Here is a 16,393-nt window from a genome sequence, read left to right as displayed (position 1 = left end):
TAAGATGTTGTTTTTTCTTAGTATAATGAGATCAATAATTATATATGTAAGTACACAAACACAGTTACATAAAAGTTGTGCAAGAAAAGCTTGTTCGAGTTGTTATATTAAAAAAAAATATATATTAAATAATTTATATGATAATAAGTCAAAACTGTAAATATGTTTATTTTAAACAAAATTTCTGTTAAGGTGTGGCAGCCAAAATAAGGGCAATTTTTGTGAATTATAAAAAATTCTGTATAAATTTTTTTTTAATTTTTATATACCTATATACATATTTTAAGATTATACAGAATAATTTTTGAACAAAACAAATTAAATTTCGAGTTACACGCGCTTGCTGTGTACCCTTCACAAATACAAAGGCTCCTTACAAAAACTTGATAATGATCGTTCAATTTGTATGGCAGCTATATGATAAAGTGATCTGATCTGAACAATTTCTGCAGAGAATACATAGTTGCCTTAAACAACAACTCGTGCCTAATTTTGTGAAGATACATCTTCAAATAAAAAAGTTTTCTATGCAAGCACTTTACTCCGATGGTTCAGTTAATATGGCAGCTATATGCCATAGTCATCCGATCTATACAATTTCTTCGGGGATTGGATTATTGCCTTTAATAATAATCCATGCCAAATTTCGTGAAGATATCTCATCAAATAGAAAAGTTTCCCATACAAGTTCTTGATTCCGATTGTTCAGTTTGTATGGCAGCTATATGCTATAGTGGTCCGATATCGGCCGTTCCGACAAATGAGCAGCTTTTTAATGAGAAAAGGACAGGTGCAAAATTTCAGATCGATAGCTTAAAAACTGAGGAACAAGTTTGTATATATACAGACAGACGGACACGGCTAAATCAAATCAGCTCGTCATGCTGATAATTTATGTATATATTTTATAGGGTCTCTGACGTTTCCTTCTGGGTATTACAAACTTCGTGGCAAACTTAATATACCCTGTACAGGGTATAAAAATCAAAAATTGTTAAAAGGAAGTTGAATTTTACTGATTGAGCGGATTGAACTGAGCGGTTACACTTTAGAAGGCTTTAACTCACCAACTATCGCAGATATTGATTTTAAATTTCAGTATGTTATTTTTAAAGGTATAACCGATATATACATATACATATACATAATCTACTGTTTTTTTATTTCACACCAGGTGTGCCCCTTAAGCTGGTCAGTGTCAACATTAACACCTGCCAAACCATTTTTGGGCGCAAAATCAATAAAAATTTGTAATCAAAATACTATTTATTAAATGGGCAGAATGTGTGACCTTAAAACGAGCTAACAGTTCTAAACTTTTTTCGGACTAAATAAAGTGCGTAACAGTTAAATAACTCAAAACCAGTTCGAATAGACTTTTATAGTCTATATAAGGCATATTATAGTTTTAAATGGCACTGAAACTTTTTTAATAAAAAATATTTTTTATGAAAGATTATACTTCTTTTATTGTTAGAAATTATCAAAAATGCCTGACCTTTTTGGGCTGCAATGCGTTAATTAATATGCAAACCCTACTGTCAACGTAGAAATTAATTAAGGCATAAAGAAAAATAAACATAGAACCCGCAAAAATGCTCATTTAAAAATAAATGTATGCACTAGCATCAAAATTGCTTAGCACAAATAAATATTTGTAATCGCATATATTATGTGCATACAAATTGAATATATAATATACATACAAGTAAGATTAAGCAGCGCACCGATAAGCGGCTATGACGCAAATTGGCAGGTTTTTGGAGTTGAAAAATTGTAGTGCGACATGAAACTTCAACTACCCGCCAGCAGCTATATGCCCACTTGTGTTGAATAAATATATGCACGTATTGGTGTTTGACAATGCGCTTGAGTGGCAGCGGTTCCATGGAAAGCGGTCATTCATAGAATCTGCCTACTACTATCTACGCCTCATATAACTTGCCCACTTATTTCCTTTGTTCGGTTATGTGCGTTATTAGCATGACAATTCTTGGGTAGTTGCCCACCAGCAATAACAACAAACAAATGGTATAAACAAAAAACGAAAGGGACAATTGAAGTCAATATGGCTTACGATTAATAAATACAGCCAAATGAGCAAGCAGAAAGGTGGTACTAAGCGTGTGTGTGTGTGAATCAGTGTAAAAAGTTATATATCACAGTGCACATTAATGAACGACTTCCGCTGCAGTGAAAATATAAAACAAATAACTCCCTTTCTATTATTAGTAGTAGTATGAATGTAGCTTTGTCAAAAAGATACAAAGTAAAAAAGTGTACAAAAAAGCGTTCGAATTAGTATCTTCGTTTGAATAAGTAACTATGTACATATATTTTATTTGAAATAAAATTAAAAGCGATTCTCCGCTTATGTTGTAGGTGAATTTGACAATGATTTTTGCTGATAACACCAAATACAGTAACATCAAACACTCTTCTTATGCAAAATAAAATATTATTGGTTTAAAGAGTTCTTCAAGCTTCGCTGAATTCTACCAAAAAAGTAGATTTCCTTAAAGGGATTATGCCCATCATCAATGTTGATTACACCGAGTGAGGTGCCTTTGTTGCTTCTTGTGTAACGCCCTGCGCCAAACGATTTTCTTCGCGGTCAATCGTTTGAACGGCTGGCGGCGCAAATGTAGCATAAAAATTTAAATTTCAGTAAATTGTGGCAAGTGTGTGTGCATATGGGTGATTACTGTTTACCAGTATTTAAATGTGTGTGCGCACGATCAATGACTAAAGGTTTATGAAAGAGCATACGTAATTCTCCATTGTTGCTCTTTCCAATGTCCCATTTGACAGCGGAAGCATTTATATGGCTGCGGGTGACCTTTTATGGAGAATACAAATGTATTGAGCATTTACTTTAGACAACTAAGCAGGTGAAAAGCGCGTGCTAGAAAGAAAATCGATATTTTCTAGCTTTAATGTTAACTGAATGGAATTCAGAATACATATAAACGTAAATTTCTCATATCGTTGAAATCTTAGCCCCAAACCTCTAAGTATTATATAGAGTATCTGATCGTCAAATTTAGATTCGAATTGTATGCAATGTAGCGATATTTTCGGGTAAAAATTTAAACTTTCAACAGTATACAACGAATTCAAAACAATAGTTTTTTAAACGACTTCGGGTTAAAAACACATTAAAAAAGTTAAAGAATTCCTTACAAAAAAGTAAGCTAATTAACTCAAAGAAATCTAAATATATCATTCAAGCCCATATTTCAGCACTATGCTCCACCTGTTGGTGAACAATGCGAATTCTTGCAAAACTACCTCAGCATTTAGATTTCACAGGCATCCACACCTGTATGGGCAACACAATGTCTTACCATCCCCACATCGATCACTTTCTACATGCCGAAAGAATCCGCATTCTTGTCTAAGAATAACTTTTTCTCTACTAAAAAAAATACAAAAATAAAAGCCAAGGAAAACAAACTCGCAACCAATAAGGAAAGCAAAAGAATGCTGCAGCACAAGTCAAACATATTGGCAATTTTCAATTTCTACAGCAAACGGCAATTGACTATTTTTAAATCGCCGCCAACAAAGAAGACGCAAGACGTGCCAGCGCACAAGCAAACATTTATAATGAGTGCACATTTGTCGCAAAAGAAAAGCGCTGCAACGAAGTATTGTTAAGCGGTCTGCTAGCCAGCTAACCTGCTTGCGTTGCTCACGTCTCTTACTCGGACGCGCCATACCAGACGCAGCAATCGGACGATTAGCGGTGATCGACAGCGATCTGTATAGATCGCGACATGCATCTTTCACTGTCGTCCGTGATTTGAGCGAAGCGACGCGCCCCGAACGCTGCTACGCCACTACCTGTCGCTGCCTTGAAGGCCGTTTATATCAACTCTGTTTGGTGCTCCTTGTAATTTGTAGGCCTCTTTAACTAATTGAACCGGCTGCGACGTGCACGCAGACGCCGCACAATTTCCTTTAGTTGAGTGATCAGTTAATCGCTGTTTGCCGTACGCCAACCGCTGCTACTTGACTTGAAACGCTCAGACGGCGCGTAAAGAAATTAACTCTGTTTTGACTTTTCACAACGAACGCGCAAACATTTGGCGCATGAAATTAATCACCGGTCAGTGGCCGGAGCCGCGTGGCGATCATCTAATCTACAACAGTCACATTCAGGCTAAATTGCTTACAAACTGGCAGAGCTGGCTTTTCCAAAGCACAGACGCAGTCGCTTTTTCGCGCGGATCGCCTATGAATCTGCTATACAGTTTTCAAGACACATATTCAGGTCTCGCTTAGCACATGCCTTGCTGAGCATGATCGCCAGTCGCCAGACATGCAGTTGGTGTTAACCTGTTGGATTTGCAGCGGCGCCAATCTGCTTTGCTACCGTTTAGTGGCGGTTCCTTATTGCTGGTTACGCCACTCAAATGGCATAGTGTGGGCTGCTATGAGTTAGACTTGATAGAGTGGGCGTGGCTGTTTTAAATTACACTTTTTGCGCAGCGTGGCATGAGTTTACCGTAATTGTTGCATAAATGCCAGTTAATTTTAAGAGGAGAACACACAAAGCCAGACGAAATGGTTTCAGTGAAAAAGAAAAATGTCAAAGATATCAAGAAAGTATTATATCAAATATTCTAAGCTGATATATTTGATATAATACTTTCTTGACATCTTTAACCTTTCTTCTTTTTTACTGAGTCTTCATAGTTTAGTATGCGTGTAGAAAAAAATATTATATCACAAGTGTGAATGCGCCTGAATTTAATTAAGCTAATATAAAATACATTTATTCTCAAATAAAGAACGCCTTCATGATCGTTTCACGGTCGTGTTAAATGATTTACATTTATTTGCTTACTTTTATGAGTTTAAAACATATTCAAAAGATATAAAAAATGTACAAACTTAAATTGATTCACAATTTTGTGTCATTATGTAAATGTTTTGGAGTCATGCCTTATATAGCGCTAACAAATTGCTCGTAAATTCAATATGCGACCAAAATGCTATGCATATGTTTGCCATGTAAGGTTGGCTAAAAGTTATTTATTCGATTTTTCAACTTTTTAGTCTTTTGTAGCCGAATTTTTAAGATTGAGAATAAAAGCTGCTTACGAAAGAGGTTTCACAGAAATTTTTAAGAAAATTCTCACCTTGTACTTTGTTCAACCGCATCATTATACACATTTAACATTGTATAACTCCACATACAGTCCGAACTACAGTTATCGCACAATAAAAGTACGGCAGATACAACCACTAACTCCCTCCAATGAAAACAATTAATCACAAAAAAGTCAAGAAGCAAGAAGGTTAAGATCTTACAACCATTATCTGTTTGTTTTGATCAAAAGTACTCACTTACAATACTCGCACTACGCAGCAATTTCACTTATAAGAAAGGGAAACCCGTGCTTTCATATTTAATGATCCTCGAAACTTGAGTGGCGATCAGGGGCATCATTTCAGATATCATTGATATTTCAGTGAATGACATGGCGATTTTTTTATACGCAACAAAGCAGAAAAATCAAATTGATGACAGTGTGAAAATTAAGTTGTTCAAAGCGATGAAAAAGGCTACTAAAGAAGTTATGATCGCATGAAAAATGAATGTATAGAAAGTGATCAACAAAGAAGAAGAAAAAAAACAACATGTCATGCCCCCTGGTTTTTTGCACCTTTAGACAGCATAACGGTCGTTGAAGAAAACACAGCCAACACTTTGAACTTCCTTTTATAAAATTTTGTAGACATTGCTTTTGCAACTAGTTTTTAGATGAGTTCATTAATTTTATGTAGAATGACTGGCATTTTCGGGCGTGTGGCGCAAGCTAATAATGAAGTGAGAGAAAAGTAAAAGAAAGTTTCAACTACAGCAAGAAGCCGCAGAGATAAGCAGTTGCTTATAAAATGCGCGGGTAAATATGTGAGTGTGATGACAGTGAGAGACACGATCTCTATATGAATATCAAGTAAATATGATCAAGTCGTAAATTATACGTATGTAGACATGTATGTACTTAGAAGCGTGATTAGCTGGAACCAGCGCTGCACATTAACATCAAATAGGTTAATATTTTTCGTACATTTAACATTTTATTTCAAATATTAATAATCTTGTAAAGCTTTATGACGCACGCCCATTTATATTATTTGTGGGTGTGTGTGGGCAAATATCTCAACATCGCATGTATCTTCTTGTTGTTTTAAATGCACAAAATGCGCGTTTTCTGTTGGCATACGACGCAGATATTTTATTAAAGCAAGCGAAATAACAAAAGTTTGCAATACGTTTTTTTAAATATTCCAAGTATACGAAGTGGTGTGATCTCATCATCTCTAATATTGCGCTGTGACTGGCCGAACATTGCTTTTTCTTTTCTAAGACACATGGGTATAAAATTGTAATTACTTTCGCACAAACACACGTGAAGATAAAAATTCAAAAATGACAAATTGAAACACAACACAGTGAGAACATCTGAAATAATCAACAAGTCTGTTGAAATTTGCGTAAAAACATTTAAATTGAATTTGAACATTTGCTGGCACTTATTGCTGCGACGCAAATCGTGCTCGTGTTATCTATTATGTACGTATGTGGCTACAAGTGTTAAGTAAATAGACACTCGAGTTTTCTTTCTCTAATGAGCAAAACACATTTTTGTATTTTTAAAAATCACACACACTTATTAAAAGAAAAAGTTCTATGTATACAGTTCCGCAGAAATCTTAGTATTTTTTGAATGGTTATATTCACTTCTAAATTTAAAAAATCGAATTTTTTGTTTATACAACAAAAGCGTTTACGTTTGAAAATTTTCACCGAAAATTTGAAGTTATTCCGGTAAATAGTTTCGGAGATAAGAGCGTATTTATAAGAATTTTTTTAACTTAGTGCAATCGGCTCTCAAAACTTTAACCGGTTTTTCTCGAAGCGCTATTTTTAGAGTCGAGTGAAGTGAAGTGAAGTAAAAATCACAATTTTGGCTAGTCCTTCAATCATTATCTGTATTTATCCACTGAAATATTTTTTTTTTTTTGATATTGTTTATGGATATAAGATATTTATAAGCAGAAACATTTACCACACCGTCAGACATTTTTTTTCGGAGGTGCTTCTGAAGATAAGCTATGGTATCAAAGAAATCCAAAAATTTTCAAAATAAATCACGGATTATTAAAATACAATAAATTCTGTAAGTGTACATTATTTTCATTTATTTATTAAATAAAATGCAACTACAAAAACAAAATTCACAAACAACTCGCACTTCAAGTGGATATAAGCCCTTAAACAAATTATTGTCCGCACTACAAGTATAACCACACTGAAAGTAAAATGACATGCTATTATCAAAACGCTGTGAAAAAATGTATCAATAATAATGTGTAATAGGAAATACATTTATAATAATTTTTAATTAATTGGTATGACTTTCCATTTGGTACACTTGAAGCGCAATTTGTCTCACTTGTGTCACTCAACGTTTGCTTGAAATTATCGAGGCAAATTTTAGAAATATAATATATTCGCAAGCTTTTTTAAACTTGACACTCAATTCCGCTAATTGCTTTGGCATATGAATGCGGCAATGATGTCATTTGACGAAAATTTAAATTTAAATAAAATTTTTAAAATGTATCTGCGACCAGTTGAAATTTATCTGAATTGTGCAAATTAGCAACGAAACAGGTATTAATAAATAATTTCGCATTTTATGAATAAAGGCTTTGTGTACACAAATGCGCGAGTACATAAGCGCTACTGAGACAACAAAGAGTTTTCTAAAGGAAATTAGACAAATGGAATGTGCAAACAATGAGTAAAAAATATATTAAAAACGCCATAAAGTTAATTAACAAATATTTCGCAAATCAGAAGGGCTTGGAAAAGGGAACTTTCCGAAGCTTGCTTGGTTACACACACTGCAACGCTTCTTTTACAAACGGCTTTTACGAAATATGTGTGTGTAATTTTAATTTTGTATATAAAAAATTTGATAAATTTAAAAATAAAATATTTCCAAAGCAAAACAAGAATTTGCTATTTTTGTTTTTGCGCCAACGTTTGTATATAGATTTTGATAAAGCTAGCGAAAGATAGTGGTCGGTGCCAGTAATAAACAGTAAACAAACTAGCAAGCAAGAAAGTCATTGAAGTAAACAAATGATATCTAAATACTAGTGCTCAGCACAATGCTGTTAGATAAGCGTTGATATTGCAGATAAGAAAGCCGTGTTTGTGTTTTGCAAAATTACAAAAATAACAATAAATTATTTGCGAAAAAATGCGTTGATTTTACATGCGACTTATGGTCGATGATTTATGAGGGGTTGAACGAACGTATGGCGCGAAAAATCAAGGTGAGTGGACTTTTTTTAATCCTACCAGTGAGGGTCTTTCTGGGTACTATATAAAACGAGGCGCAATTGATATATACATATAGTATATATTATATTATATATATATATTCGTAGTTATAATGCGGTTATATACAAATGAAGAACATCTATATGATCATCACATAGTCAATTTTAAGTGCAATCGCTCAAAATCATCGTTATCAATTAGCGTAATTAAGTCCTTTGACAATTAAAATTAATTAAATATAATAAACTGGTTTGTGAAATGCTTTTATAAAAAGTGCACTCAGCGTTCCGTAAGTGACAACGTGATAACCTACTAGTGTGAAATATTTAAATACAACTCATTTAAGGCATTCAGTGACTGCATTAACTCACTTTGCATTGAGAGGCAATGCTGTGAGTTCAAGAGAAGAGTAAACTAAGTCGAAAGACAATTAAAATACATTTTACTGCGACGTTATTTATACAGTTCTCGAGATACGAAGAATATTTACACATATAAATAGATTTAATAGCAATATCTATAATGTTAGACCTTGCAGCATGCGCTGAAAACTGAAGATGAAGTATTTATTGAAGAGAGCTGAAGTTACACTTTTTTTAAGTTTCAAATTTAATCGAAAAATTTTGGCTGCACCAAAGTTATAATAGCCTTCATAGGGGCATTTCTTATAGCATGACAGTGTATGAGAAATCTTTATTTTGAATTTTATTGGTCATTTGTATGGCAGCTACATGTTCGGAGAGTATAGCGTTGCCTGTGACAATAATCCATGACAAATTTCGTGAAGATATCTTGTCAAATAAAAAAGGTTTCTATAGAAGAAGTTGATTTATAACGAATATTAGTTTGTATGACAGCTATATGCTATAGTTTCTTGTGGAGGAAAGGACGTGAGCAAAATTTCAGATCGATAACTCATAAACTGAAGTACTAGTTCCTGTATATACAGACAGCAAAAATATATTGGTTATAATATGACACAAAATTCCAACAACCAATTTTGGTGTACTTTCAGTAGTAGAAAAATGTAAAGAAAATCTCTGAAAAACTGGAATAGAAAGTGAAAGCATATATGCTGTAATATTATCACAATTATTTTCGCAAAAAATCATAATCATTTTAATACTATACAAACACATGTGCAATAAACGTGGTGAAAATGCAAAATTATGTAAAAAAAACCGTTAACAATTTTAAGTTTTATTGAAGCACAAAATTGAAACATTTAAAAATATATGTATGTCAAGCTTACAAAAAAGCCATCTCTAAAGAGATTGTTGGCAAATTGTAATTATCTCGGCCAACGCTTCGGTCGTTTGTCGCCATTAAGCGAACTATTGTGGTTACCGTTTATTATTAATAATATTTTTCGACATTGCAAAGCAAAAAGTGATGTCAAAACTCAAATGTCATAACAGCGCTGGCTTTAAGACCATTCGAGTAGTTTTACAACATTTGATGAGCAGCGCACGTGGAGGCAGCTTGAAAGAGGTTGATCTGAAATAATAGCACATTTCAACACTTTGGTTTTCGGTAAAAGTTGTTGCAACACAGACCGCAGTATTATTAAAATCATTATTATGAATATGAGCTCTACATGTGTGGTGATGGCAGCAAATGAAAGACGAAGCTTTGTTGTGAGGGGCTGACCCGCTAAATCAATAATGCGGAAACGCGCCAAAGCAGGTGCTGTGTCAAGAGTTTGATGCCGAAAAGGCGGCACAATCTTATATGCATACATATGTAGGTATATATATAATAAATTATAATATAATTATATAATAAATTATATATATACTTGATTATATGTACTAGTTATATGTATATGTATATGGTATAAGTACAATAATTTGTGGAAACTAAAATACTTGTAGCTTATTAAGTTATGTCGTTATGAAGCCAAACAATAGTGACCAACAAATGCATAATATTGTACAACAGCGAGTATATTTTTACAAGCAGATTACATTGTATGGTTATATGCACGACTGGACCGCAATATGGCGGTGCAACAATGAATTGCAATTTTCGCATGACAAAAAGTCCATGCAACAACAACAAAGTAATGCAGCCCAGTGCATATGATTTTTTTCAAGTATTAGTTAAAATTTTTATTTTAGTTTAGTTACTTTGCCTGTTTGAAAGTTGCCGAAACTTTTACTTTTCAACTGTCCAAATAAAATTACTGTTATTACGAGCACTGCATTTTCACACATTAATGACGTCAATTTTTTCAATTAAATTACACGGTAACACAACAACTAAGTAATTTTTATTTTGAGTGTGAGCGCAGCACGGACTCAAACGGGTATTATTATGTGAAAAACAAAAACAAAAGCAAACCAAAAAAATAATAATAAAAGATTAGTTAAGCTGAGAAAACAGAGATGTGAGTTGATTTATGAAATTTTGTAGCGAATAATTATAATTACTTAATTACAAGTTTGCGTTGAAATGTGATAATACTTGTACGTTCATACATACGACATACAAGTATGTTTGTGAGGCAAGACTTTTTTATGATTATTATGAGATAGTTACCATAGTTGAGCAGATTTTTTCGAAATATTTCGGAGGTGGTTTTAGGTATTACAATAATAAGCTTCTACAAACTTTTTCTTATTGATGTACTTAAGAACTTATATTCACTTGCAAGTCATAAAATCACGTTTTTTTCTTTGTGAATTTTCTTTGAAGTCGCAGTTTATTTAATAAATAAATAAAAATTTTAAAAATTTTAAAAATTTCCAGACTTTAATGTACTTTAATAATTGGTGATTAAATTTGAAAATTTTCGGCTTTCCTTGATTCCGGAACTGATCTCTAGAAGGATCTCTGAAAGTAAGTGGCTGGAGGTAAGAAAGATCTTTCGGTTTAAAATTATCTCAAATTCAAAAATTGGGAAAGTATTTTCAAATATATGTATGTACATTAGATATATGTATGTATGTATACGCAAAAAGTTGAAATTCGCTAGTGAATATATTAATTATTAATGTACTATAAAAGTAAAATTTCTATTTTAGGGCATGTTTTAGCAAATATGTTCGTATATTATTAGTTTAAATAAAGAAATTGAAATTTTGAGGTTTGAAATTTATTTTTATACATTACTATATCTTAATAAATTGTTTTCCTTTATAAGAACAGATTTCGAAGTACTTATTTCCATAAGCACGTTCTTTTAAATATACACATACATAAGTACGCATTTCGCAAATTAACATGTATTCAGGAAATGGGTTCTTGCCACCCGTTTTGCATGCCAAAATTAAGACTTATTTTTTCCCATCACAGCCAAATCCAATGGTTACACAAATATACGAAGCAACTTTGTATGCATGAGCAATGAAGAGGGTTTAGCAGTAACTGCTGCAGAATGAGCGAGCATATGAGTTGTGCTTACTAATGCTTAGACAAATATTGTCAGACAGTCTAGCGCATTTATTCGACCCATTTTCAAACACACGGAATACCCATCATAAATTCCAACACATTACAGTCACTAAATACATAAATTCCACGTCACTCTCGCGGCAGCAGCAACAATAACATACAATTTGTCACATGACACATTTGCAAACATAAAGTTCGAAATAGTTACAATTTACAATATTTGAGTGAATGTGTGTGTTGGTGTTGGTATATGACATGTGGGCTGAGGTGGCGAACGAAGGCGGAAGATGTGCGCGAATTCCCAACACTTAATCTGATTTTACTCTTGTTTTCTATGCACTCACACATGTACAGTAATCACACAAACACACACATATACAACCCAGTAAACAAGTGTGTATTTTTTTTTTATTAATTTAGCAAAAATGTTGCTGACAACTGTCACTGCTGCAGCAACTGACTGTTTGCTTGTCCGTCACTGCATGTATCGCTGTCAGAAACCATCGCTGACACTTTTGCCCACACACACATACATACATATACGAGTATACATATGTATTTAAATGTTTTAAATTTATATATGCCAGTTGCTTGTCCGACAGTTTTCACTGCTGTCTATTCCTCGTTAGCTGCTCGCTGCTTGACATGATTTACTCAAAGTGTGAAGTGTTGTTGTTGTTGTTGCAGCTGTTTATCGCAGTTTGCCTTTCTTAATCGATGTCAATTGCAATTTTAGCGCACATTTCAGAGATGAGAAAAATTTTAATAGAATTAAAAAGGAAGGTGGCAATTAACGGTTTCACAAGCTCAGCAAATTAACTGTAAAGTGTGTTATATAAGCACGATTAGCCAGGATGAGGCAATTAGATGTGAACAGCAATAATAACTTAATCATTTTTATTGCGCAATATTTCACAGATTATTGATAAGAATAACTATAGAAAAATTAACAAGGAAAAAGCTCGCGCAATTTTTTGCTAATGAAAGAGTAAAGTTGTGGAAAAGAGCAGGTAAAATAATTTCCGCCTATTAAACTTCCGAACAAGCTTGAATTTCAATAGACAAGCAAACCTGAATTGAAAATGAGCGTAGTAAAGTCAATAGCGACTTACAGTGCCGATAAAAATCATATAATAAACAAACAATAACAAAATATGAACAACAACTTGCGTAACAGTAGCAACAAAGCAATAAATGTGGCAATGAATAACTGCAAGAAAAACTAGAAAAAAGTTAAATTTGGCTGCACCGAAGCTACAATGCCCTTCACGAATAGGAAAGTTTTCATACAAGAACTTGATTTTAATTGGTCAGCTTGTATGACAGCTATGTATATGCTATAGTGGTCCGATCTAAACAATTTCTTCGAAGTTTGTACATAGCATTGCCTTGAATATATGAAATAATCTAGCCCAAATTTCGTGAAGATATCTTGATCTTTGATGGGCCAGTTTGCATGACAGCTATATGCTATAGTTGGTCGATATCGGCAGTACCGACAAATAAACCACTTGTAGGGAAGAAAACGACGTGTGCAAATTTTCAAAACGATATCTCAAAAACTGAGGGACTATTTCGACTCAGCTCGTTACACTGATCATTTATATACATTTATAGGGTCTTCGAATTTTCATTCTGGTATTTATAAACTTCATGGCAAATTTTCCATACTCTGTTCAGGGCATAAAAAGAAACCACAACTGGCATAACAGTAGCGACAAAGAAATACATGTGGCAATGAATAGCTGCAAGAAAAACAACAGTGGAAACGCTAGTAAAACGAATACCACTACCAGCTTTAAACAGCATTTCCAATAGCAATAACAAAAACATAAAAGACAGACATGTTTTCAATTGAATTACAAGTAAAATCGATGTTTGCTGCCAACCAGCTTCTTTACGCCACATTGGCAAGCTGAAACCACAGTACAGCGGAAAATCGCTACTGCAATTTATTTCGGAGTCCATTACATTTCCGCAGCTTTTGCTGATGAAGCCAACTCGAAGTCATTAAAAAAAAATATATACAAATAGAAAAAAACAGCAATAAGACAGGCATTAACAACAATTACATATGAAAGTATTAGGTTGCATGCCACCAATGAAATGAAAAGCGGGTCAAGTGTTTCGTAATCGAACAAGAGAAAACAAAAATAAGGAAAAAACTAAACCTTTTAAAATTGAAATTAAACATAACCAAAGTTGGCGGCTAATTAAATGAGTTAACAAGATCTAACTTCAAAAGAAATTGTAAAACAAATCACTGTGCACCATAAGCCACTTAGCCGGTCAGCGCCGACACGCCGTCCATATCATTAATTTCAAATCAAACCGGCAGCCGTCGTCCGCCGTCAAGTGCTTAGCACATGCGACTGTTTAATTGCTCGGCAGTTAACACCGAAGTGCTAAAAGTTGTGCATTGTCAACTATTAACTACCTTACACTATTCTTGTTGTTGTTGATCTCTCAAGCAACTATTGTCTAAACAGTAGCGACGTGCATGCGGCCTAAGGCACTTGTTTGCTCGGTAATAAGTGGGCAAAGCCAGAATAAATCGCCAATTATGTTCAAAGTCGAAATGTTCTTTTTCAAGGCTCTTGAAGCTTGAAACTAAAAAGACAGAATTGCTGACTTCTTGCAGCTTGTTTGCAAATTGAATGAAAGCGGTAAAAATCCACTGAGTTTGTAATTTTTATGGGCTTATGGTGTTGAAATGTTTGTAATTAACTAATAACACAGTGAAAGCTTTAAGCTTATGTGAAAGCTTGCGTGAGAGCTTTCAGCTAGTGATAAGCTTTCAACTCAGTACGACTTCGCAGTTTTTATTTGATAGTTTAGATAAAGCAAAAATAGTGCATTCCGCCATTTCCGGATTTTGCTAAGAATCCACGAAAAAACCCACAGTATTTACTTCTCTTTTTATTATTAAAAAAAATAATAATTTGTGTTTAACGATCTTTATATTCAGCCCTATATTATAAATAACTATTTATGTTAATTATTCTTCAGCTCCCCGTAATTCTCACATTCAAAGACAACACGCTACCTCACCTGATTTCCGCTTCTCGCGATCGGGCACCACCAAGCTTTTGGCGCGCTTTACACGCAACGAACGCCGTCGTATGGAACGAAGAAAAGCTTCAGGCATGCGTGAAAAACGCTGTGGCGTTTCGGGCGGCTTAGCTGCCGCAGTGCGTTCGGGTAAAAAGAAATTCTTCACGGCCAACATGTTGAACGAATGCGGAGAAAAGTAGTGTATACGATAGGCTGGCACTCCAATTTAATCCGAGCGAATGTAGAATTTCAACACACTTTTTCCAGTTTTTGCTAACCTTTCACTATTTTCTAAACACTTATTTCACCAATTCGAAAACTTTGTTGTACGTTTTTCTGACACACTTTTTTCATTCAAATTTGTCTACACTTTATTTGTCGGTATTCCAACGTTTTTGGTTTTTGAGTGAATTCATTGTTTTTTGAAGTTTTGTAAGCATATTGTTAAATTATGATTTTTATATTTTTTATTTCAAATTCTTTCAGTGTCGCAAAATAATTTGCATGTGTAAATATTTATTAATCTGTGACTAAGACATCTTATTCTGCGTAACACTTGATGATCTTTGGTTTTTGGTGGCTCATAGTGCGCTTTAGTCACCTGCTAATTGTGATGAATTGTATAATAAACATTTCTGCATAAATTTATTTTGTGGCTTTTATTTTTTTGCGCGAATTTCAAATTCCATCTGCTGCCTTGTATGATATAAGCAAAACTGTGGTGATGAAATCCGGTTAAAGGTTTATGCGCATTCGATTGGAAATAACTTCCGATCCGTTCGTAGTTTTTGCTGCTTCTATAACTATTTTGCACAATTAGATAAGCAAAAACAAATATTTTATCACTGTTTCGCAATTACAAATTTTTCAACCATTTGCGAAGTAATTTCGCCGTCACTTATGCACATAGCTAATTTATTTCAATTGAATTTATAATTTCAAAAAGTCCACGCACATAATTTATATTTATTGTTTGTATACACCTTCCACTACGCGTGTATTTCCATTCGCACGATATATGAAACGCGCGACGAACGCACAACAAACCACTCAAATACGAAGTCAATGCAAAACTGAGGGATATTTCGCTTCAACAACAGCGTTTAACCGGCAAAAGCAATAACCACACAGGCGAACCAGTTCTGCTGCAGTACAACAGACGGCTGTTAATTTAGAGGTAAACAAAATGTTACGGACAATGAATATTCATTAACATACTCTGACAATGTGATGTGAAAATGCTATTAAAGAAGCTGTTTATGAAACTCTACTAACATTCGCTGCTAAATTTATTAACATTGTCTGTCAATGCTCTTTGCATAGCGCTGTTAATCAGTTAAAGGAAATTTTAGCGCTGTTAGCGCTCACTATACTAACAGTTTGTGTTTATTAACGCTGTTAGCGCTTACTAAGTTAACATTTGGCAATTTGCGATACTTTAATACAACAATTTTGCGCTCCCCTGCGCAGATAAGAAACACACTGCACTTATTAGAGTAAAAAAGCATAATAAATATTCAAATACGTAAAAGTATATTTTTAATGGCACACGTCAGCGCTGATTACGCGAAA

The 16,393-nt window shown here is 33.9% G+C and overlaps 1 protein-coding gene and 1 long non-coding RNA gene across 3 annotated transcripts in view; both read right to left on the bottom strand.

Annotated features, from left to right (window-relative positions):
- The window catches only part of CenG1A (Centaurin gamma 1A), a 219,619-nt gene that overhangs the window by 44,662 nt on the left and 158,564 nt on the right, over positions 1–16,393 (bottom strand). Inside the window, exon 1 of one of the 2 annotated variants that reach the window (XM_036360135.2) lies at positions 14,819–15,828. The exons of the other annotated variant lie outside the window; for it this stretch is intronic. Coding sequence (XP_036216028.1) covers positions 14,819–14,996 — 178 coding nt within the window. The 5' untranslated portion in view covers positions 14,997–15,828. Of the gene's footprint in view, positions 1–14,818; positions 15,829–16,393 lie in introns of those variants that run through there. 2 annotated transcript variants of the gene reach the window in all.
- Positions 7,193–8,358, bottom strand: LOC138856358 (uncharacterized). Its single transcript, XR_011395571.1, has 2 exons — positions 7,404–8,358; positions 7,193–7,328 (listed from the first exon to the last, which is right to left on the bottom strand). It is a non-coding gene; the product is annotated as an uncharacterized lncRNA (long non-coding RNA).

Source organism: Bactrocera oleae, chromosome 3 (genome assembly GCF_042242935.1).
Source record: "Bactrocera oleae isolate idBacOlea1 chromosome 3, idBacOlea1, whole genome shotgun sequence".
Lineage (NCBI taxonomy): Eukaryota > Metazoa > Arthropoda > Insecta > Diptera > Tephritidae > Bactrocera > Bactrocera oleae.
The sequence above is the reverse complement of the archived record's forward strand: the minus strand, read 5'-3'. Positions and strand labels throughout refer to the sequence as shown.